This window comes from Schistocerca americana, chromosome X, assembly GCF_021461395.2.
Source record: "Schistocerca americana isolate TAMUIC-IGC-003095 chromosome X, iqSchAmer2.1, whole genome shotgun sequence".
In the NCBI taxonomy this organism is placed as follows: Eukaryota; Metazoa; Arthropoda; class Insecta; order Orthoptera; family Acrididae; genus Schistocerca; species Schistocerca americana.
This window is the reverse complement of record NC_060130.1, coordinates 458,061,923-458,085,948: the sequence shown is the minus strand read 5'-3', so window position 1 is coordinate 458,085,948 and position 24,026 is coordinate 458,061,923. Positions and strand designations below refer to the sequence as shown.

The 24,026-nt window shown below is 41.0% G+C and overlaps 1 protein-coding gene across 1 annotated transcript in view; it reads left to right on the top strand.

Annotated features, from left to right (window-relative positions):
- The window catches only part of LOC124556596 (melanocyte-stimulating hormone receptor-like), a 156,924-nt gene extending 133,128 nt beyond the window's left edge, over positions 1–23,796 (top strand). Inside the window, exons 2-4 of the mRNA XM_047130562.1 lie at positions 293–723; positions 13,980–14,180; positions 21,878–23,796. Of these exons, the coding sequence (XP_046986518.1) occupies positions 299–723; positions 13,980–14,180; positions 21,878–22,319 (1,068 nt within the window). The 5' untranslated portion in view covers positions 293–298 and the 3' untranslated portion in view covers positions 22,320–23,796. The remainder of the gene's footprint in view (positions 1–292; positions 724–13,979; positions 14,181–21,877) is intronic.
- The last annotated feature ends 230 nt before the right edge of the window (positions 23,797–24,026 follow it).

Below are 24,026 nucleotides of genomic sequence, written 5' to 3'. Positions count from 1 at the left end.
ATACGCTCTGTATAGACAATTCGTTTCGGATACCCACCCAATTTTATAGACATGTTGACTACGATGTACTGGTGTTTCAGTACTATGAAAGGCTTCTTTTTCTAACTTCTGTGTAGTACTATTTGACAATGATATTTGCTCACTTTTAAAGACACGACATTCCTTCCTTAAAATGGCCACATTATGCTACAACTAGTGAATTAGGGTGGTAATCATGTCCTCACCGAGCCCGGGTATAAACATTAAAAACATGAATGTGAACTTGTTGTCACTTCGTGCTGTCGGCCTACAGCTGGTGATGTCGTCTTGCCTGGACCGTGGCGTCAGCGATGGGGTGGGTGGCGTACCCCTGTTGGCGGGCCAGGCAGCCATCGACTACACGGTGCTGGCTCTGATGGTGTTGGGAAACTCGTTCATTGTGGCGTCCGTGTGCCGCTACCGGCGCCACTACCCGGTCCACGGGACGGCCGCTTCGGCGCGCTTCGCTGCCAACCTCGCGCTGGCCGACACGTACGTCGGCGTCGCAACCGGCTACTTCCTCGTCTTCCGCTACTTCTGCTGGGCGCAGGACGTGCTCGGCTCCCGGAGGTTCAGCTGCGTGCTGCGCTTCTTCCTCGTGAGCAGCGCCCACATGACCTCAGCGTACAGTTTGGGAGCCATCGCCCTGGATCGCTATGTGGCTGTCATGCATGCCCTGCAGTACAGGAAGATAATGAACCTCAGGTACGCCTCTGCAACGCTTCACAGTTGATTCATTCTAAAGAACTGCGAGAAAAAGATAGTGCATTTTCTTTCATAACGAAGCTATGACCATTCCAAAACAAATAACTCGTGGAAAAATAAATTGTTATTTACCAAGTAGCCAACATACAAAACACAGGAAATAGTTTAAATATCTGCACTGAATACGTCACCATAGTAAATGAGGAGAGGAACAAGTTATTTAAATAACGCTCAAAAATGTGTACACCACTATATATCAGGGATCGTGAGTGAGCTTAGAATTAGGATGAGCAGGGAATTACTGCATGAGTCCTATGATATTTAAAAATAGCTTTACTGTGAGTTAAAAAGAAACAATAACCACAGTTAAGGCAGTCGATTCAATATTGTATATCTGCGTGCATACATGATATCAAAATTTGTTGCTGGGTATCATTTGATACTGTTTTGCTTGATCCCGTGCATTGTAAAATGCTCGAGTCTTCCTTCGCATATTAGCCAGAAGATGATCGACACTTTGCTGCTCTAGCCTCTTTCAGTCTTCCATAGCGGCCGTCCCATAAACATACGGGGTGTGGTAAGGACTGCACCAACGACGACACTATTCCATTTTCAACAGGTCGCAAACACTTTCAGATCGGTTGGTGTCAGCTGATAGCGGGGGTCATTCCATTCAGATGATTCTGCCTCCTGGAGATAGGTGTTAACGAGGTGGGCTTGCAGTGTCCGCTTGAAAGGCGAATCCATCGCCGAAATGTTGACTGTAGGGCTGGACAATATGTTAGAGAATACTGAAATGATATTGTACAACCTTCAAATTATCCTCAATAGCAATTAGATGCGTCAGATGTATTATATCGACCAAATCGAGAGTGACACACCTCCCCGACCATCCGTGGGACCGATTGCCGGAGACGCGCATTAATAGCTGACAACCTCTACATTCTTCTGCGACGACCATCAGAAATAAGCTGAATCCTTGTACTCGTTGGTGAAGAGAACTCGACGCCAATGATCAAGATTCCGTTCTCAGAGTTCCCTTCCGTAACAAAGAGATGAGGAGTTGTACTGTTGTTCGTAATAGACAAATGGAGCACAAATTGCCAGTATGGAGACTGTAGCATACAACTTGGGTTCGTGCAGTCCTCCAAGGTGACTCAAAAGTGGTAGTGCTCAGTGCTGTAGCATTTTACCCGCTAGTACCTACGATCCTTAATTAATGTAGCGGTTATCAGCTGCTATTGTTGACCGATGACGACCACTACGTGATCAGTTTCAAATATACATTTATTTATTTATTTATCTCATTAACTGTAACCCACCGCCATCAAATGTAAGGTGGGTCGGATACTTCTGAATCCTACAGCAAACACTTCTCAGTATTGCAACGTTAGTGGTATACAGTTTTAATGCTTTTTTTATAATGTAAGGAACATAACATAAAAATTTCTCTAAGGTTACAGCGAATTGAGTGTTCAACGTTTGTCAAAATGGTTCTATACAATTTGTTTCTGCCTAGCTGATGGGAATATAATTTATACATGCAAATGTCAAAGAAAAAAAAAGAAATATGTAATACAATGAGTTCAAAATGGTTCAAATGGCTCTGAGCACTATGGGACTTAACATCTGTGGTCATCAGTCCCCTAGAACTTAGAACTACTTAAACCTAATTAACCTAAGGACATCACACATATCCACGCCCGAGGCAGGATTCGAACCTGCGACCGTAGCGGTCACGCGGTTCCAGACTGAAGCGCCCAGAACCGCACGGCCACACCGGCCGGCTAAATACAATAAGTGTGGTGGAAATAATTTGCTATATATAGAGGGAAGTAATATACTGTATCTGGATGTGTAATATAGCCTATTTGGCATGCTGGTTGGTAATGGCCTATTTGTACCTTCTACATTTCAAATCTTCAGTAAATTATCCTTCGAGAAATGAAAAATGTACACTGGTCACATTGTTCCTTTCACAAACAGAGACACAGAACGCTCTACTGAAACGCTGTGAAAAGGCAGGCTTATTCTTACCTGAAGTACCCAAGTGGCTGCACATAGCCATGTCCCGTGATCAAATGAGCATTGGGAACGAGAGGTAAACTAATGCATGTGACGATAATGGTGCGAAATATATTTGAAAAGTTTACAATACGCTTGGAACGACCTCTGCTGCTGTAGATGCAGTGATGTGCTCAATTTATGAATCTGTGAGACACGCGTAGCAACTCCGCAAGGGATGTCAGTAACAGTTGATTCAATGTTCAGATGAGGCGCTTCGAATGTATAAGAATTGTCTGAGTACGTCTAAGGCTTCAACTTACCGCCGAGGTGCAAATCACAAGGAATGACATCACCTGATCTTCGACTGCAGGAAATTTTACTGCCTTCGCTGACTGTCCTCTATGCACCGAACGGCTCATAAACTCCTGTCGAAGTTGCACGTGTGGTGGGTGCGGTAACTGCACTTTTCTGATAATGTAGATATCGACTTTTATCTTACTTCAGGACGCATAAATCTCTAGGGTCGTTTAGATTACGGTCTTACTAATTTAAGGAAACAGTTTTAGGGACAGTTTTATTTTGACCACCCTGCACAAACAATAGAAGCCGTTTTTCGGCCTCAATGGATACGATCACAGCATCCTCAAGGGTGGCGCTCTTGTTTTCATGAAACGGAAATCAAAACAGACTCATTTCATTGAAGGTACATTGGGCAGTTGTGTCATAGGTACACTCAAGAACTTGCCGAGCAAATTACCAGCTTTAGTTCCCTTATTTTAAAGAAAAGGAAATAGGTCTACGTAGCCTCGCTGCAGATTACATTTATTTGCCTAGCAAAGTACTTTCCTGGCAAGAAAATTAAATATGGTGTAGCCTGAGATTTTGAACAAGGTTTCTGGAAGAGTTGTAATCGGTGTAAGGCAAATTCCGGGATCATAACTGTTCTCCTCAAGATTATATTTGGAGAAATACCCAGCGTTTAGCTGAACAGAACCGAAAGTGAGAGTAAATGCGAACAACCAAACGGAAAATTGAAGTAAGAACCTAATCCTCAGTCATTTCGTTCACAAGCCAAGCACTTTACCCACTATTCTAAACTTACAATTCTTTGCATGTTCATGCTTACTTTGAATGATTCCTCTCAGATATCATTGATGTTTTCTCCGTGTACATTTGATGAAGTTCAACTAATTTGTTCTTTTACCTCAGCGAAAATGAAAACGCCATTTCTTTCTGGTTACTTGCATCATGAACATGTATTCATCTCTTGCGACCCGGACACCAATCAGCATCGTGGAGCCTACCAGTTTGAGTATTCTCCAACGAATACGTTTTGTACTAGACGATGAATTATAAATTAGCGAAAGGAAACGACTTATTCGAGAGAGTTGTTGTTGTTATAATTGTTATTGGTGTTGTCATCAGTGTGGAGGCTAGTTGGAAGAATCTCTACATCCATGTCCACCCAGTTCAAGTATCGTCACCTCTCGATAACTTTCATAACCTACATCCGTTAGTAATTGCTTACTATACTCAAATCTTGTTCTCTCTCTAAAATTTTAACTCCCAACGCCTTCCTCCATCACAAAACTAAAGGATTCCTTGAATCTTCACTATGTATTCTGTTTGCCGAACCCTTCTTTTAATGAGGTTGTGGTATTAATTCCCTTTCCCTTCGAATTCGATTCAGTATAAAATCTTCAGTATACTTCAGTAGATCCAGATTTAAACTGCGTCTAGTCTCTTCTTCTCTGAACTTCTTATCTTCCACATTTCAGTGCCATACAGGGCTCCACTCCAGACAAATACCTTCGGAAAGAGTTTACTAACAATTAAAATTATAAACTAGGTCTGTGGGTATCTATTTTGCCTCTTATAAATTGCACGAAAGGTTGATTAATTTGTCTTGAGTGGTTCTCTCATGGGTCCCAATAAGTCAGTGTAAATTTCGTCATCTCTAGAGGCCTCTAATCTACTTAGTTCTTTCAGTGCCCTGTCAAATTTTTCTAGCAGTATCATATCTTTCATCACATCTTCAAATATCTTAACATAATATTATCTGCAAGTTTATTTCCCTTGTAAAGACCATCTTTATAATTCTCTGTTGGTCCATCATGGCTAGTGAACATCGTCTGGTATATGCTCTTTAATTCAATAAACTTTACCAACAGCCATACAATTGAAGGAATTTTATTTTATTTTGAAAGCAATTAGTTTCGGCAATTCATTTTTCCATCTTCAGGCCCCATACGCTTTTTTCAAATCAACGAGCTTATAGCATAGCGCCATAAAACTGGGTATCGTGAATCCCAATCCTTGTGCAGCTGATCAATTTCTGTCACACTTTCGTCTGAATTAGTTGCACAACGACTGGGAGTCACGATATCCAGTTCTGTGACGCTATAAGCTAATCTCGTTTATTAAAAAAAAAGCGTATGGCGCCTGAAGATGGCAAAATGTATTGTCGAAACAGGTTGCTTTTTTAAAAAAATCTTAAAGTGTACAGCTGTTGGTACAGTTTATTGAATTGAAATCTTTATAATTGTTTCCACCTTTCAGCTGTCGCTTCTTTTCTTTATCTGTTTCGAAGAGGGAGATAAAAACAACAGCAGAGCTATCCCTCTCTTTCTGGCACCAAAACCGGGTTAATAGTGCAGTTTCACTCCCTGTGGTTCTATTAAAGCCAACCACTACCCTTAAGTAATAGTAGGAGGCCCTTCACTGGTCCTTCATTAGACATACTTCCTTCAGGGCTTGATGACCCGAATATTCTCTGTCCTTTATTCTCCAACTCCCCGCACTAGAAGACTAACCTACAGACAACAAATAGGGGCTTCTTTCTCTACAGCCATCGTGTGTAGGTGCTCCTTAAAATTTCCATGGCTTGTTATTGATCCTACAAAGTGTTTGGTCTGTCTCCTGTTCAACCCCAGGATTACAGAACTTCTCTTAATGCATAGCTTCGGTTAGGACCGTTTCTGGTCTGACAAATCGAGGCGTCCCACATATCCCGGCCAGCTAATCAGCTTGTTTATTATCACTAATTTCTGAATGACAAGGGATCTTCAACATGTTTACTCTGTCGCTTTCCCCTAATCTAACAAAGTCTTTGTGGCATCCTTTAACGATCTTTGATCTCGTTGGAGGGACTGATAGCGATTTCAGAGCTGCTTAGCTGTATGAATGAGTGGAGATCCTGCGGCCTTTGTACCAACTACGCAAATTCTCCTTTGCGGGTACCTTCATGCCAAATATTTTCGCCTGGAAACCGTGGCCGGTTTCCCTAGAGGCATTGCGACCCCTCGTGTACTTTGTCTTCCGCATACCACGTCCTGAGCGTCTTGGTCTACTTTCGACCCGTCAGTAAAGCAGACTATGTCTCCTTCACCATATTGTGCTTCATTCTTCCACTGATCCCTACTTCCGATTGTTACATGAAAAGGTTTATTAAAGTTGCGGAATGTTATTGTATAGTCAGCCCGAATTTCCCCGACCATTCTATCTACTTCTACATCTACATAGATTCTCAGTACGCCGCCGTACGGTGGATGGCGGAGGTACCCTGTACCACTACTAGTCATTTGCTTTCCTGTGACACTCGCAAATACAGCGAGGGAAAAGTGACTGCCTATATGCCTCCGATTGAGCTCTGATTATTCGTATCTTATCTTCGTAGTCCTTAGGCACAATATATGTTGGCGCCAGTAGAATCCTCCTGCAGTCTGCTTCAAATGACGGTTCTCTAAATTTTCAGAATAGTGTTTTTCGAAAATCACGTTACCTTACCTCCACGGAGTCCCATCGGAGTTCCCGGAGCATCTCCGTAACACTTATGTGTTTTTCGAACCTACCAGTAACAAATCTAGCAGCTCGCTTCTAAATTGCTTGGACGTCTTCCTTCAATCAGACCTGCTACGGATCCCAAACACTCGAGCAGTACACAAGAATACGTCGCATCACAGTCGTACATGCGTTCTCCTTTACAGATGAACAACACTTTATTAAAATTCTCCCAATAAACCGAAGCCCTCCACACACCTTCCCTACGACATTTCGCACATGATAGTTCCATTTCATAGCGCTTTTCAACGTTACGCCTAGATATTTAAACGACTTGACTGTGTCAAGCAAGACACTACTAATACTGTATCCGTACATCACAGGTTTGTTCTTTCTACTCATCCGCGTTAACTTACACTTTTCCACTTGTAGAGCTAGCTGCCATTCGTTACACTAACTAGAAAATGTTCTCTAAGTCATCTTGTACTTTCCTACAGTCACTCAACTTCGACACTTTAGCTTACACCACTGCATTATCAGCAAACAACGGGATATTGCTGCCCATCCCGTCCGCTAAATCAAGCATGTACATACAGAGAACAACAGGGGCCCTATCACAGTTCCCTGGGGCACTCCTGACGATACCTTTATCTCTAGTGAACTCTCGCCATCGAGGATAACATGCTGGGTTACATTACTTAAGAAATATTCGAGCCATGCACATATTTGTGAACTTATTCCATATACTGCTACCTTCGTTAACGGCCTGCAGTGTGACACCTCGCCCAATGATTTCCGGAAATCTAGAAATATGGAATTTATTATACTCTAACTCAGAATATGCTCTATAATTCTGCAGCAAACCGAAGTTGGGGATATTGGTCTGTAATTTTGCGGGTCTGTCCTTTTATGGTTCTTATATACTGTAGGGACTTGCGCTTTTCTCCAGTCGCTTGGAACTTTGTGCTGGCCGAGAGATTCACGATAAATGCAAGCTGGGTAAGGGGCCAATGTTTCAGAGAAACCGAATGAGGATTCCATCCGAACCTTGTGATTTATTTTCTTTCAAATCTTTCAGCAGTTTCTCTACACCAGAGAAGCTTCTTACTATATTGTCCCTACGGGACTCTGTTCCACGGTCAAATTGTGGTATGTTTGTACTTTTCTCTTGTCTGAGCGATTTTTTGAACGCAAAATTTTAAATTTCCGCTTTCGTTTTGCTATCTTCACCTGCCATACCAGACTGGGCAACGTGGGACTGAATGGAAGTCTTAGACCAGCTTAGCGATTTTACATAGGACCAAATTCCTTATTTTGGTGTGGGATTCAGAATATCCTAAGGGTGTCCCGTTACTTCCAGTTTTTAGCCCGTATGCTCCTGCCGCTGCCTCCATTTTAGCCCACAGGTGTACGGGTGGCACGCCCAGCATGTTCCCGATTCTAGCAGTGGGTGTGCTGTTAATGTCCAGTCTTATTGTTAAGCAGGTGAGCCCCTACACATTGCCAACCTCTATAGCAGCGACCTTCTTTTCTGCTTTCTTGCACCACAGTGTCGCCCCATAATTGTCATTCGTTTTACTACGATGATGTATACCGAGTACATACTCTTGGGGTTTCGACACTAGTTTCTTCCTCATATTTATATAAAGCTCAGAAGAGCATTTTTTGCCTTGAAGCGTGTATTCTTTATGTGAGGGGTCCATAATGGTTTCGCATCCAGGGTTACTCGTAGATACTTCACTAGCCCCTCTACAGATGCAGTTCCATCGTGAATCGTAAGACTCCAGTACCTGTGCTGGATATGGTTGCTCGGAAATGGTACTGCAACAGTTTGTTTGGGGCTGAATCTTAGATGCTGTTTCCTGCACCAGTTTCACACAATATTCAGTGCACAGTTCTAAAGTATTACCAAACTTGCAAAATTTCATTTTGACTAATTTGTCTGCGTATATTTGACATAAGTAGCCTCCTATATTTAACGCTTCAGTGAGTTCAGTCATAACTAGGTTCCACAGTATTGGGGACAAAACCCATCCTTGTAGACACCCCCTGATAGTGTTGGTCACCATTTTATGATTCATCATGTTCGATCCCACCTTTCTTCTGTTTAACGCTGTCTTAATCCTCCTACGTATGATGTTCTTCTATAGCCCTGACCACTGATTCGAAGGTCGTATTCCTAAAAGCTTCCTCGATATCCAAAAAGATGCATAGAGCAGTTTCCTGAAAGTGAAGTGTGTTCTCCACCTTCCCAATAAGCTGGAGAAAACTATTTCAAGTGATTTACCTGTTGATATGTCTGTTGGTTTGCCTGTAGAGGAACCTTAGTTACCTCCTTTCCATAACGTGCCCAATAACCAACTTATTATAATGTCTTTTTAAAAAAGATGGACAGAATAATTGGTGTTGTAACGTTGGCCTTGGTATGATCAGTTCTCTCTGGCTCGCAATGAAAGCTACCCTCACTCTCCTCCAAGCATTAGGAATGATTCCATCTGCTAGGCTGACACTAAACACCCTGGATACAAATCTCCTAAAACTCAGCCCTGCTTGTTGCAGTAGAGAGAGAATGATTCCATCTTGTTGAGGTGACTTAAGTGGTTCAAATGTTCCCTACGTCCACTGGATTTTTTTTTTTTTGATCAACACATTCTCTGGCAGATTTACAGTTATTCCCTTCATTATCTGTATACAAGGGCCTGGTAGGGATTCAGCCTTAATCTATGTTGTCTTCTAGAGTGTTTTGAGGGGAATGAGTCTTGGGGTGCACATCCAGCGTCTCATTCACTGTCCTAGTATATTAACTATCCTCCTTTCTTATAGAATCTCCTGAATTATATGGTTTTCTGGCGGGAATTTTGTGAAGTCTGACGAAAGTAGCTGTACCTTCTACTTCCTTATACAGTACCTTCCAGGACGATAGTTTCGCTTGCTTATTGGCTAGATTTTATTTGGTGATGCCTCTCAGTATTTTACTAATTGTTCTTTTCGTCATGCAAGGTGGATCAGTCTTCCTTTACAATCCCATGTAGAAGTTCCACCAAGGTACATTCCTGTCTGTATATTTCTTCGTGACGGGGCAGATTTATAAGTACTTGGTCATAATGGCAGATGTTATTGCGTCTGACATTTTCTCAAAATATGTTGGATTCCTTGTAGAAGTTCTGACGTCAGATAAGAGTAAGTTGAAGTGTTTTCTGTAAGATTCTAATTGCCGGCCGATGTGGCCGTGCGGTTAAAGGCGCTTCAGTCTGGAACCGCGTGACCGCTACGGTCGCAGGTTCGAATCCTGCCTCGGGCATGGATGTGTGTGATGTCCTTAGGTTAGTTAGGTTTAATTAGTTCTAAGTTCTAGGCGACTGATGACCTCAGAAGTTAAGTCGCATAGTGCTCAGAGCCATTTGAACCATTTGAAGATTCTAATTCTGTTTCCCTATTACTCCTGTAGACCATGATCCGTGTAACACCCTGATCAGCCTAAAACTTAATACACGTGTGATCAGATAATGATGGCTCCAACGCCACATGCCATTGTTCGACATAGATACCCAGTAGAATGGACCCAAAAGTTATGTCCATTTACTTCTTCCCTTTCGTTCCTGAAAGTAGGTTTCCTGCCCCTATTCAGGATATGCAGGTTACTCCAGAGTAAAAGTGCGAGATAGTACTCACCTCTGCTGTTGTTGTCGCTGCTTCCCCACACAACCAACCATCAGTTGTTCATTCTGCCGAGAGCAGCTGTCTACCAGTCTCTTCACCTCCTGGAAAAGAGCAGTAATCTGAGACCAATACCATTTCCTTCGTGCTGCCTTGCTCACGCTGCTTAATCTTGAAGGTAGCTAAGTCCCTGAAACAAGAGTCCGTCATCAACATGAATCAAATTCTGTTCTTATCATAAATGCATGTCCAGCAGTTCTTTAGATTCATAGTACAAATCAACTTACCTCCATTTCCTCCGCGCCTTGAAACACCCCCTTTGTGCAGACAGGCTTCCAGGATCAGGACCACGTCCACCTCCTGTCTTCCTAGCCAACGAATCAGGGTGACAGTTGCCCCTTTAGTGTGTTGCAGGCGTAACTGCAACACTTGCAGCCTCCAACTTCTAGCCGTGGTCGCATGCGATGTGTTTGATTATCCCGACGACAACCTACGAGAACCCTAAGTAAAGTTTCAAGTAGGATTCTCGCATTACCGTCAGGGATTTATTGTGCACCACTTGCAGCACAAGCGTTTGGCTGTCCGATCAACCATTCGGTTGCTTACACTCAAGTCTTCGGTCCTCTAGTTCTGTGCCTGAAATTTACCGACCAGTCTTAGAACAATCGGTATCATATCTTCCATCACATCTTCACACACTTCCTCTTGCCTTTCTATAATATTTATTTTTATTAACTTATTTGCAACTTGGTCCACTACTACATTCATATATTTGTGTGTGTGTGTGTGTGTGTGTGTGTGTGTGTGTGTGTGTGTGTGTGTGTGTGTCTGTGTAGTAATGTTTGTATGATGATGATGATGATGATGATGATGAAAGAAGGGAGACAGAGGAGGCCGCCAAGCTTAACGTTCCCATCCGACGGACGAATCGTCGTCAACTGTGTCACATGCGCTCACTTCATGAGACATTGTGGGGAGGTTTGGTATTTAAACCAGGACACTGCACAAAATCTGCTGGTCAGAAACCTTACGCAACAACCTCTCCTCCCCTGGCCGGCCAAATACTGACGGTGCAAATTTTTTCCACTACCAGGATTCGAACCGGCTTAACCCCGGGTGGAATGCCACCGCAGAAGCGCCCGTCAGCGATCTGTTTTGTTATATTTTTAGGATTTCTAGTATTTAATTTTTTTCTTTCTACCTAGCGAATGAAAAAAAAACAAACAGTACTAACTGTACGGGGCACCGCCGCTTGTGACGCTACCAAAAACAGATAAACAGATCTCTCTTCAGGTGTTGCCATCCCAACGACACCTAAAACTTCCCCCTTAACCTCCCCCCCCCCCCCTTCCTCCTAAGAAAACTAAACTGAGATAACTAAAAGGAACCATCGTTAGAGAGACAACCCTTAAGGGCGATCGGAATGAGGGATAGGGGATCCCAGTAAGAAGGAAACAAGTTCTTTATGTATTTATTTACTTTTGTTCTTTTATTTATTTTTAATATTTTGTTTTTTCGTATTTTATCCGTTCGTTGTTCTGTACGCGCTGGTGCACCGTACCGTGAAAGATGATCACGGATTCATCATGAAATGGGGTGACGAGGCACACCCCAAACTTTTGGGGTAGGAGGGCAAGGCGAGGGTCAAGAAGGAAGCATCTCAGCCACATAGGTCTTTCTATAATATTGTCTTAAAGTTGATTTCCCTTGTATAGGTCATTTTTAAATTTCTTCCAGCTTTCAGCTTTCTCTTCTCTGATTAGTAATGGCCTGCCATCTGAACTCTTGATACTCATACCATTGCTTATCTTTCTTCTAAGGGTTTCTTTGATTTTCCTATTGGCATAATCTATTTTCCTCCTAGTCATCCATGATTCTACAGTATTCATTTGTGCTCTGTCAATACCTGCTCAGGTATTAAGCAGTTCCTGCCAATCAGGAACCCGCGAACCATACGCGACTGGAACAGGAAAGGGAGGTAATGACAGTGGCACGTAAAGTGCCCTCCGCCACACACCATTGGGTGGCTTGCGGAGTATAAATGTAGATGTAGATGTAGAATCTCATTTTTTAGAATTTGTATTCAATTTTGCCTACATAATTTACTGCATTTTTCTATTTTCTTCTTTCTTCAGTTACACTCACTACCTTATGTGTTATCCAATGATTTCTACTAGCTCTTTTCTTCTTGCATGTATCGTTCTCTGCTCTCCTTATTTTTTTTCTGAAACCTAACTATTCGTCTTCTACTGTATTCCTTTCCTTCGTCTGAGTAAGTCGTTGCCTAATGGTTTCTTTCAAGTTCTCAGTAGCCTCTTGTTCTTCACTTTATCTAGTTCTAATCTCCTCATTATCCTACCTCTGTACAGTTTCTTCACTTTAATCTGTAGGTCGTAACCATTTACTCCTGGAAGTATTCTGCAGTTTAAAATGTGGTTTTGACCTTCCATGTCTTCAGATCTCTTCATCGTATTTTACCTTCTTTCCTGATCCTTAAACCAAGTCTTTGCAATGATTAACATTGATGTTCTTTCCGTCTCTTCTCTTTCCTACTATCGAATTCCAGTCCCCGCCAAACGTAATTCTTTGTCTTCCTTAAAAATCTGAATAATTTCCTTTATCTCACCATACATTCTTTTCATCTTTTTGTCATGTGCGGGGCTAAGAGGCAAATGAACTTGTACCTCTATGGTTGTTTGCTTCATGTCTGTTTTGGCTACGACAATGTGTTCAGGTTTCTGTTGATAATAACTTACACATCCCTATTTTCATATTGTTTACTTGTCCTAATAGCGCAAAACCTCTATTTCATCTTATATTTACAAGCCTCTGCCGACCTGATCAGATGTCTATTTCTTTCTACGAGAGCACATGTGTAATACCTTAAGTTCAATCTATCCAGTCCCCCTTATAAATCTCTAAAACACATACAAAATTAAGATCCGTAACATTCCAAATTCAGTCTCGTAGAGCGTCAGTATTGTGTTTCCTTGTTGATAACACGCCCGAAGATCCAAATGGCGGCTGTTAAATCACACACACACGCACACACACACACACACACACACACACACACACACACGCACACACACACATACACACATACGCCCTCGCGCGGTTAGAGGCGCCATGTCACGGACTGCGCAGACCCTCCTGCCGGAGGTTCGAGTCCTCCCTCGGGCATGGGTTTGTGTTTTGTTCTAATCATAAGGTAGTTTACTCAGTGTGTAAGGCTAGGGACCGATGACCTCAGCAGTTTGCACACACACACACACACACACACACACACTGTCTAATTAAGTAACTAATGGCAAGGAACACGTTTCACCTTGCCGAACGGTCAATCTCCTCGATGTTTAAGTTAGAAGCTGATTGTAGTTAATCTGCGGAACAAAGGAACTCCCACAGCGTTGAGGACTAGGTAAGCAGTATAGATAGGACGATTGAGTTTTGCAACATCTGGACATGTGTCCGGTTGTGTAAGATTTATTTTGCACACCTAGTCAGCAAACTTTTCTTATACCAAACAGTGTGTTAATAGTAGTGTACTGAAAGCGATATTACGACACAGCAGTTTCATCTGTTCATTACACTGACTGGGAAATCACTTCAAGTTTTTAAAAAAGCAAATGTGTTTCGAAATGACGATGTACGACTCTCTTAAAGATACAGAGCAACTGTATTGTAATAAAGAACAACAATAAGGGGCTCATAATTATATTCGTAATCTAATGTGGAACTTTTGCTTGATAGTGACTCTGACGTCCTTTGGTAAAGTTAAAATTAATGTGCGATGGTTTGCTTGATTCCAGGCGGTCTGCGACGCTGCTTATTACCGTGTGGGTGTGCCCATTGGCTACTTGTTCCCCACTTTTGTATTGGAACAACTGGACTGATGGTATCATCTGCGAGGTGGAGGCTGTTGTTCCTGTAGAGTTTGTGACGGTTATAGGCATGTTGACGCATGCCAGTATCATTATAACCGTCACCGTTATTCATTACCGTGTTCACAGGTTCGTCCCACACTTTTCATAATGGTCGTAATAAAGTGTCGGTTTAAGTGACAATAGTATCACTTCATACGTATATTCACTATTTAGTTGGGTATTTTCGTGTAAGTTGCCCTTTTATTTAGCTAAATACAAAGTGAAGAGAGAAAATGTTCGATGATGTTTGTTTCATACTGTAAATATTGTGGTTTTATGTACAAATTCATCTGCTGTAGTGTGGAAAGGTGACGCGATGTGTTATCATCGATTAAGTCTCCCTGGTTTCAGTCATAGTTCTAACATCCGACCTCGATGTCCTCGACTCTGTTTCGCCTCTCCGGGTATCTTCGTTTTGGAGACGTTGTGTACAACCAAGTATGCTTACCTCATTACCCGAAACTGTTTCCTTAATCACCTTACGTTAGATTTTCGCTACCGATTTTAGAAGGTCTGTGGAAACGTTAGTAGCCGTCTGTGCGTTTACGAACAACATGATGTTACGTTCCTCTTGCGGTATGTGAACCTGTCAGATTTCCAGCAATGGAAAGTTCACATGACTTGGCGACCATTTAGCTTTTCTGGGTTATGACTGGTCGGCAGCTTGTTCATTATGGCACCGTTGTCGATGCTTTGTGAATTTGGGTGGCAACTGAATGGCGCTCTATTCATCTGAAGCATATACAGATTCTCTTTGATTACCTACCATTTCATTTAGAGACACTGATTACAGCACATCGGAATTCGTAGCTTATTGAATTCTCATAGATCATTTATTGTTTCGGCATCTCATTCATTTGGCTGTTGTTATACACCTAAACTATGCTATACAGTTCATTTCAGTTACAAGATTAATTCTTGCTGTTGGTAGGTTCACACAGGTTAGTATAATTTTTTAAATCAGTAAGGCTTCGAGGTCCACATATTCGAGAGATTTATTCAGAAGCAAAACGCCTGTTAATTTTTTCCTCTCCCTGAATAAATTTCTCCATGAACTGCGACGCAGATCAGATCCTTTGTTTCGCACTCGTGTTATCTGGTGCTATAGCTGAAACATTTGTCAACATATGTTTGCTCTCAGTTCAGCGAGGCATGTTGTGAGTAGCTGTGTGGAGTTTGGAAAATATGTGAGAGTTAGTGACTCGTCGAAATTCGTGTGGGTACTTTAGTAAGTTCATCTCCTGTGAAAGGCGGTAGTGGCAGCTCGAGTCTTGCTCCAACAGTATTTTCCATTTACAGAATTCTTTTTTTAAGCTGTCCGCAGATCATGCTTTGTGCTGTTTGTATACGTTCTCATTTTGTGTCTTATATGAAGAGACGGAAATTTCAAATTATCATTAACGGTTAACGAAAGTCAAAATCTTCACACAAGTTAGTGGTTTGTAGCATACTAGTGGTCGCCAATCCGGAACTTCAGTCATACATTACTTTGTGTTTGTCTGCAGTAGAGAACTGTACTTTTAACCCCCAAGGAGTTATCACTGCGTAACCGGTTGGCTGATGATCCTCGCTTCTGACGGGTGAAACAAGCATCTGAGTTTGCTGAGTTATTAATAATAATACAACTGTAAACACGAACGTCATAAAGTCAGTGGATTATTGTTCTTTCTCATTAGATTAAACTTAATTATTTACGCACGGCCTCGCGAACCTACTAAATTTCAAATATATTGTTATTATATAGTTATAAGCAATTAACTTATGTTTTGTTGATGTATTTAACCTGGCAATATTAGAGCCAACAGGCCCTGCCTTACATCTAAATTCTGCTCATTTAACGTGACATTCATTAAGAAAAGCATATAATGAGTTACATCTAATACATAAGGGATATTCAAATGAAAATGAGTCAGATGGAGAAAAAGTAAGCAAACTGTTTATCATATCACAAGTGAGCGCCGTAACTGTCAATTAAGTTATCCCTAGTCGATGTCTTAACGGAAAAATATTTGTAGTTGTCTATGGGACCATGATCGTACCGAGGAATCTTACAATGCTACAAAATTATCGCTGGGAAGCCCTTACACATCCTACATACAGTCCCGATCTCTCCCCATGCGATTTCAATTTTTTGGAGCCCTGAAGAAAGACATTCGTGGCTGTCGATTTTCTTCGGAAGAAGAGGTGCACGCCTGGCTGCAATCATGGTTCCGTTGGCAACCGCAAACATTTATCCACGGAGACAATGACGGTCTTGCCTCACAGTGGTACACTGGTATTAGCAGTTATGCCACTAACTTTTGAAGTGACAAACAGTAACTGATTTTTCCAATCTGTTCCATTTCCATTTGATGGCCCCTTATAATTATAACATTTAGAAATTCCTGTAGTGCAGAAATAAAACGCTGTTTAAATTAGTTCTCCAACGGCGTCGGCTTTCCCATCAGATCAGCGAAGTTGTCGGGCTGGGCTAGCAGTTGGATGGGTAACCATCCGATCCGCCGAGCGCTGTTGGCAAGCGGGGTGCACTCCGCCCTTGTTAGGCAAACGGAGGAACTACTTGACTGAGAAGTAGCGGCTCCGGTCTCGGAATTTGACATACGGCAGGGAGAGCGGGGTGCTGACCACATGCCCCTCCATATCTGCACCCGGTGACGCCCGAGGGTCGAGGATGACACGGCGGCCGGTAGTTACCTTTGGGCCTTCATGGCCTCTTCGGGCGGAGTTTAGTTTTTTAGTTTTAGATTAGTTCAGCAACAATAAAGACATATAACTGGAAAGTCGATTTAAACTTCTGGTGGTAGCAGCACTGTACATGTGAGAGGGAGTGAAAGACGAAAACAGCATTAACGAAGTTGAAGGAGAAGAAAGTTGTGTGGCTGACGAAAAATGACAGATAAATGAGCGTAACTGGAAGAAGATGGGATCATTTGCTTTACTGTTTGTCAGAGGTAAACACCACCCACATACGTTAATTTTTTAAGGAAAAGATATTAGGGTGAGATAGTGAAATTCTTCGGCTTATTCTTAAGAGTAACTGTGCAGAGTGCAGGGTAGCTTCTTCCAAAGGCGGACGGCTGCTATAAAGAAGGAGTCTGCAGCTTTTACGGGTGGACACATCTAGGGTACTAAATATGTGAGACCTTGTGTCTCGATTATAATGAGATGACAGGTGCTTCCCCTCTGATGCTAAGTACTGGGATGCATAAACACTGAGATGCCGCAGAAGCGTACGTAGCGTATGGTAGTCACGACCAAGTCTGACCGCAACCAACGTAAATGGGCGTATGAAGCAAGGACATGGTCAAATAGATGGACGTTCCAAGTATAATGAGCAGAAGCATTCCTGTTTAGTTACTAAAGTCCAGTGTTCTCACTTCTCATGCAATGTTCATGGCTTTAGCGGAGGTTCCGTAAGACGAGCGACAACACAGTATCACATTTCACATCCTCTGGATAGATATTCCTAAACCTTTTGAGATTATAGAGGAAAGCGTAAGTTCTGCAGGTGTGGCGATAATACCTCTTTATGAACAGTAAAATATCTTTCCTGGTTCCAAGATATTTGAAAAAGGTTAGCCATGACGACCACTTTTGAGCGACATCAGTTCTATAACATGATCAAACATATGGTTTCGTTACTGAGGGGATTTTATCGTGAGAAATTTCGAGCAAAATGTCGACTTGCCATGAGCAGTCTCCTCTGCCTCAAGGTAGCAAGGCTATTTATGGAAGGTTCAAATGGTTCAAATGGCTCTGAGCACTATGGGACTTAACATCTGTGGTCATCAGTCCCCTAGAACTTAGAACTACTTAAACCTAACCAACCTAAGGACATCACACACGTCCATGCCCGAGGCAGGATTCGAACCTGCGACCGTAGCAGTCCCGCGGTACCGGACTGCAGCGCCTAGAACCGCAGCTGGCTATTAATGGAAGGATCTGAGGGGATAAGAACTCTAGATGAAAGGCCCTAAACTAAGGTACTTAGCATAGAGTGTACGTCAATGAAAATTTTGAAGTATGACAATATTAATCTTTATATACAATAACCTTTATTATTTCATTTTTGGGGTGCCGTACCTCAATCGGTAAAAACAGAACCCTTACAGTATCTCTTTGTTGTACGTCAGCCTGTCAATCTGTTAAGACTCCTTTTCCTTGGTAATGGTTAGAGGTATTGAGTCGAAATTAACGTCAAATACCAAGGTATACGAGACAACTTGGCGATGTAAAAATTTAAGCTTCTAAGTCAATACAGTGAAAGATACCGTTATTTATCGCATATATTTCTATACTCGGAAATTCACTCTTCAAAGCCTACAGGAAACTATCTGTTGACTAACAATCATAAAAATTGAAAAGAAGCCTGGTAACACAGTGTAAGTAAAGCAAAAATGAAAACTGTTAAATTTCAATTATATCACTTTTTTTCCATAAGTTGTCCATCTGTCTCTCTGTCCGACTGTTAAGACCCCTTTCTCTCAGGAGTGGATAAAGGTATCAAGTTGAAATTTACTTCAAATATATAATCCCACGGTGTAAAACATTTAAGATCCCAAGACAATGGATCCAAAAGATACGGGCATTTACGACGCTTATCTGATACTCGCATACTCACTATTAAAGCATACAGATGGACTATCTGTATAAATAATTAATTTCCTATGGAATCCTCAGAGCGCGATTCCTACTCGCATTTGTCTGTTTTTTACGTCTCAAGTTCAATCCACAGGTTTATCCAATTCATCATCAAAGAAGAGAAATATGACTTTAACCGTTTTCTGATATCGCCGTAAGTCGCAAAGTGGATGAATCTTTATGACAGTAAACCTATGCATATTGATTTGTATCTGCAGACTTCCAGCACCCTCCAGACTTTCCAGACAATGGCCAGCCGTTAAACGCTTGTGTCTGATGGGAACAGCTTTTCAAAGGATCTGCGATATCTAGAATATGTGTAAATTTGTAGCGGATGTTCATCACCTGTGTTGTAGACGAGGTTATGGAGCTCTTCGACGGCAAAACGTAAATTTTGTTGTACCAAAATTATTTTTTCTTATACTTAATTTTACCTTTCTCACAACTGCTTGTGACGTAAGGGCTTCCATATCTGAGGCATAAGGAAGCATATTTTTTAACGTGGGTGTACAAAAGTAGTCCGAGAAATGCAAAATTCGGAACTGTGCCGCTGAGTCAGAAGTATAAATTGCAGCCACTCCGCTGCATCACGGACGAGGACGTATTAGCCGTGATATGCATCGATAGGGCTGAAAATTCGGGACACGGAAAACAGCTTTCATGAAGTATATAATTCACCTTCCTGCACTGACACTCGTCGTCGAGACACACCAGAGAAGTAACATGTTGGAAGGTTAGTTTCATCTGATATTTATCATGCGATCAGATGTGGTTAGTGGGTACACACATGCCAAGTCGTAGTATTCCTGCGCAGTAAACGTTAAATATCTTGACTATGAATGACACGAGACTTAATTATTTTTTGAGACTTATATGGATGGTGACACAATGTAATCTAAAACTCAGACTTCACCTTCCCGAGAATTTAAGATGTTGCTCTGCACATGTAATTTTTTTTATTTTTTTCTGGAGACCATATACGAGTTGCATTTTGCTCATGTTCAATGATAACTCCTTTCTGTAGCAGCTTTGACACTGAGTAATATACAACCATACCATTTATAATAAACAAGATATCAGTATCTTCGTTATGTTGTACGATTCGGATAGTATAGAACGATAGATCGCGAAATGGAAACCACAGTCAAAATCAAAACTGTTTCATTAGCAACGGTTAGATACACCTTCCAGCTACTTCTCTACACTGCCGCTCAGACTTAGACATCTGTCACAGCGTTGTACCAACTTTTCAATTCCCTCGTTGTAGAAGACAGCCGCCAGTGCATTTCGACAATTTTCTGCTCTGGACTGCATCTCGCTGTCTATGTCAAAATATTGTCTTCATAGCCAGCGGTTCATTTGTGCAGAGATGAACCTCAGGGTAGCCGGTTACGGGCTGTAGTTGTGAGTGATCAAACACGTCCCACTGAAAACGCTGCAGGAGCATCTTCATTGCCCCTGCAAGAGTGCTGCTGAGAATTGTCGTGTAGAACAAACCGCATGACATTTATGTTACGTGGATATCATAGCTTCAGGCGAAATCTTTCGCCAGGACCTCATACTTAGCGAAGAGACACTAATTACTAGCCATCTTTACGTGAACTCAGAACTGAAAAAAGTGACATGATGCGATCGACGGGCATACTAGACACAGTGCCCAACGCATCTGTGCAGAGCTTCATCAGATTTTCACTGTATTTTCCATTTCGCGACCGATCCTTCCTTACTTTCCGAATAACCTTCGTATTTCAAGGGACATCAGTGTAAGGCGGTAAATTTTTAACTGCGTGTGAATGACTCGACTCAAAACTATAAAAGCTATTTTTGCAAAGTAAATGTGTAAACTCGAATACCCTTGACATCACTCGAGTAGTTAGTTAATACCATGTCACTTGAACGTATATTAACAAAGGTCATCAGGCACACTTATATGTGGGAGAAGTAGCATATTATGACGCTTCTGTGGTGTAAATCGTCTTTTAGAAAACAGATCACTTTTGATCAGCCTTAACGGCACAAGATATATTCCTTTATTTTGTATCAATCATTGAAGCTCGAGTATCTGGTGACCCTCATATTGAATCATTAGTAGAATCAAACAACAGCAACAGCTAACTTACATCCTCCTCACGTAATAACAGATAGGTATGTTATAGATAACACTACCAGGGAGTTAACTTTTCCCATTGCGGTATACAAAAACTTCAAACGTTTTAGTAGTATGAAAGACAAGAGCAACTAAAGTATCGAAAAGATTAATATAGTGTTAACTGGAATTCATCGCCCTAACTTCCGATACACGGAGATTAGTGAGACCCATATGCAATCCATGCGGCAGATTAAATGCCATTTGTCTGATCACGGGGAAGTCCTAGGTTGTTTTTCACGGTAGTTGAGACAAATGATGAGCTGGTCCCCAGTCTGCGGCTCAGACTTGTTGAATCTATGACTCTCTTCCATTTAAATGAATCATTCTATTTTTTTGAAATTGGAATAATTTCTTTGTCTCACACAGGCATCATATGTAACGATTTCTGTTTCGTCCGAGTCATTCCTTTGTGGAGAGTCTTTTTTCTTGTCTTACAGTGTATTTTCATTAGCACCAAACGAAAGTTTCTGTGGATATTCATGTAAAACTTGTCAATATCCAGTGATTTACGAAAGATAGTGGCGTGAGTATTTGAATCATAATTACTGATCTTAACTAAATAATGATTTTTCTGGAAAAATAAAGCTTTTATACGTATACAAACTTGATATTATTCCAAAGTTGATCGAATTGTTTCATGCTGGTCGTTTGCAGGTGGATTTCACTGTGTGTTGCTTTCCTTGTAGACAAACTGTATGCTTCATTTTACATCAAATCTTCCCAGTTATTTAATGTTAGTCGTTACTTCTGTTGGATTCGGACCACTTTCTCCATAGTCTCTAATGGTATCTCCCCACAAAGTCACGAAATGTTAGGTCCAAGACGATGACCTAGAACTAACAAACCAAATGTCAGTGAACATAATTAAAATAAATTCAGAGCAAAATTTAGGTCTATTTCGGAAGTTAAACTTTTGGAGAAGCTACAGCTTTGCTGCCCAAATTTAGAGTACTCTGCTAGATCATTCTTCGTAAGGCAATTTTAACTGTTTCAGGGAGGCAGTGGCTGTGAAAAAGAGGCGGCGCTGCGACGAATCGCAGCAGGTGATCTTCACATTCCGCTGCCCGGATGGCAACCACCTTTCTGCTCCGAGAGCCATAAATACCAAGTCGGCTCGAATTGTTCTATACGTGACGGGGGTGTACTTCTTCTCCTGGGCTCCTTATACGGTCCTATATATAATTAAGTCATGTGGCTATTCTTCTCCAGAAATTAATGTCATTTATCGTCTCTGCTTCTCGTTTGCTAACATAAATTACCTTATCAACCCATTTTTGTATTCGTGGAATAATTCTGCCGTCAGAAAATCAATCATTAGTTCTCTTAAATGTTTAGGTGTGCTGAATAAACAGAAACATGGCGTAGGTAGTAGAAGTTCTTCATCACGAATCAGCAGTGCCGTCCCAAGCGGTCCTTCAGTACACGGCATAAGATGAGTGCTTTCTGATTTAGGCTATATGTCACCACAGTTAGAAACAAAAAGTATTTATTATTCCTGAGTTAACTAAATGTGATTTTTCAGCGAGAATTATTTCTGATGCGTGTATGACACAATGAATATCACAAAACTGTGGCCGAATAAGAAAACTGAAAGAGTGCCGAAATCAAGTTTCCCGAAAAAACGGTGCTTTCTCGAAGACCTTCTGTGTATATCGCGTATATTGCGGGAGGAGTTTGTCCTTTTAATTAAATGTTTCTCATAACTATAGAACAATAAATGTTATGCAGCATTTAAAACGTAGACCGAACTTTCTTTTCTGGTATGAGACATTGCTGATACGTTTAATATCAAGACGTATTTCACGGAATTGCTGTCATAGAATGAGTCTGGCGGAATTGTCGAACTCTATGTGATCTATGAACATCTAAGGATAGCAAATAACTTCTATAGCGGTGAATATCTTGGGAACAGTGAAAGGTTATTGGTTGAAGATGATTAAATCATTTGCGTTTCACTGTATAATTTCCTTTTAATGAGCAGAAAACAGGAAGTCAACTCGCCCCAATAATAGTACTTCTTGAAACAGTATTTTAACAGTATTATGATTTTGTTACAATTTGAACGCCATAATAAAGAAATATTTTTATATTACGTTTCTAAAGTACTCTTTCTTTCACGATATATATATCCAGATAGGGCATCTAAAAGCTCAATCAAATAAGTGTTTTCTCCCCAGTTCACATTGACGAATTCTTTCACGTTATCCTCTCCCTAAAATGGCTGTGATAATATGGTGGTTTACAAGAACACAAATAACGCATTTATTCCGATGTATAAAATTTGATCCCAAGCGAAAATGCACTACAGAGAATGATAAATTTCCTCACATTTACATAAAAACAAAGACATAATTTAAAATTAGTATTGAGCTTTTACGACATTCAGACGAAAAGAAGAACGATAATCAGTAAGTTTTAGGTTAGAAAAGTCAATCAAATTACAAATGTTAAGGTTACCAGTAAACGAGTACTGTAATGATACTTTCCTGAGGCACTTAACTACTATATACGCAAATCGTCTATGTTTACTTACAGATAACCCGATGTATTTCCTTCGTTGTACGTGATACATCAGCTTTATATGACGGGGAAAATTAGTCCAAATTCGGTGTATCCAAGTTAGAACAACGTGGGCTCTAAACACTGACAATTTAAGTGCAGGGAATCTGGTCTATGGTCGCTTCCATGATGTACAATATTGTACAATAACATTTTTGTACAAAGTAATTAACTGACTTATATTGCAGAAGGACTACTGAAAGCTATCTCAACGACGCTATGAGAAAAGCTAATGTGATCAAGTATAAACAAAAAGTTACAACAAAGATTTTCCAAAGTGATTAAAGTGCTGGAAATGAAACTTAAATTAACTGATGCAACAAATTTTATTCCAAAATCATCTGATTAATTATTCTTAAGAAGAGAATAAACTGCTTTTATATTTGCTTTGTTGAAATATTTTGAATATTGCGTAATTATTCGATCTGGTATTTTCTGATTATTATTAACGTTATTAAAATTAATATGATATGTAGCACTGATAGGGGAACAATTTAGTGTCCTGGTCCAGACAAGAACGATTTTGATCAAACAAGGTGAGTATTACAATAGAAGGTCAACCGAGTGGTTATTATTATGACATT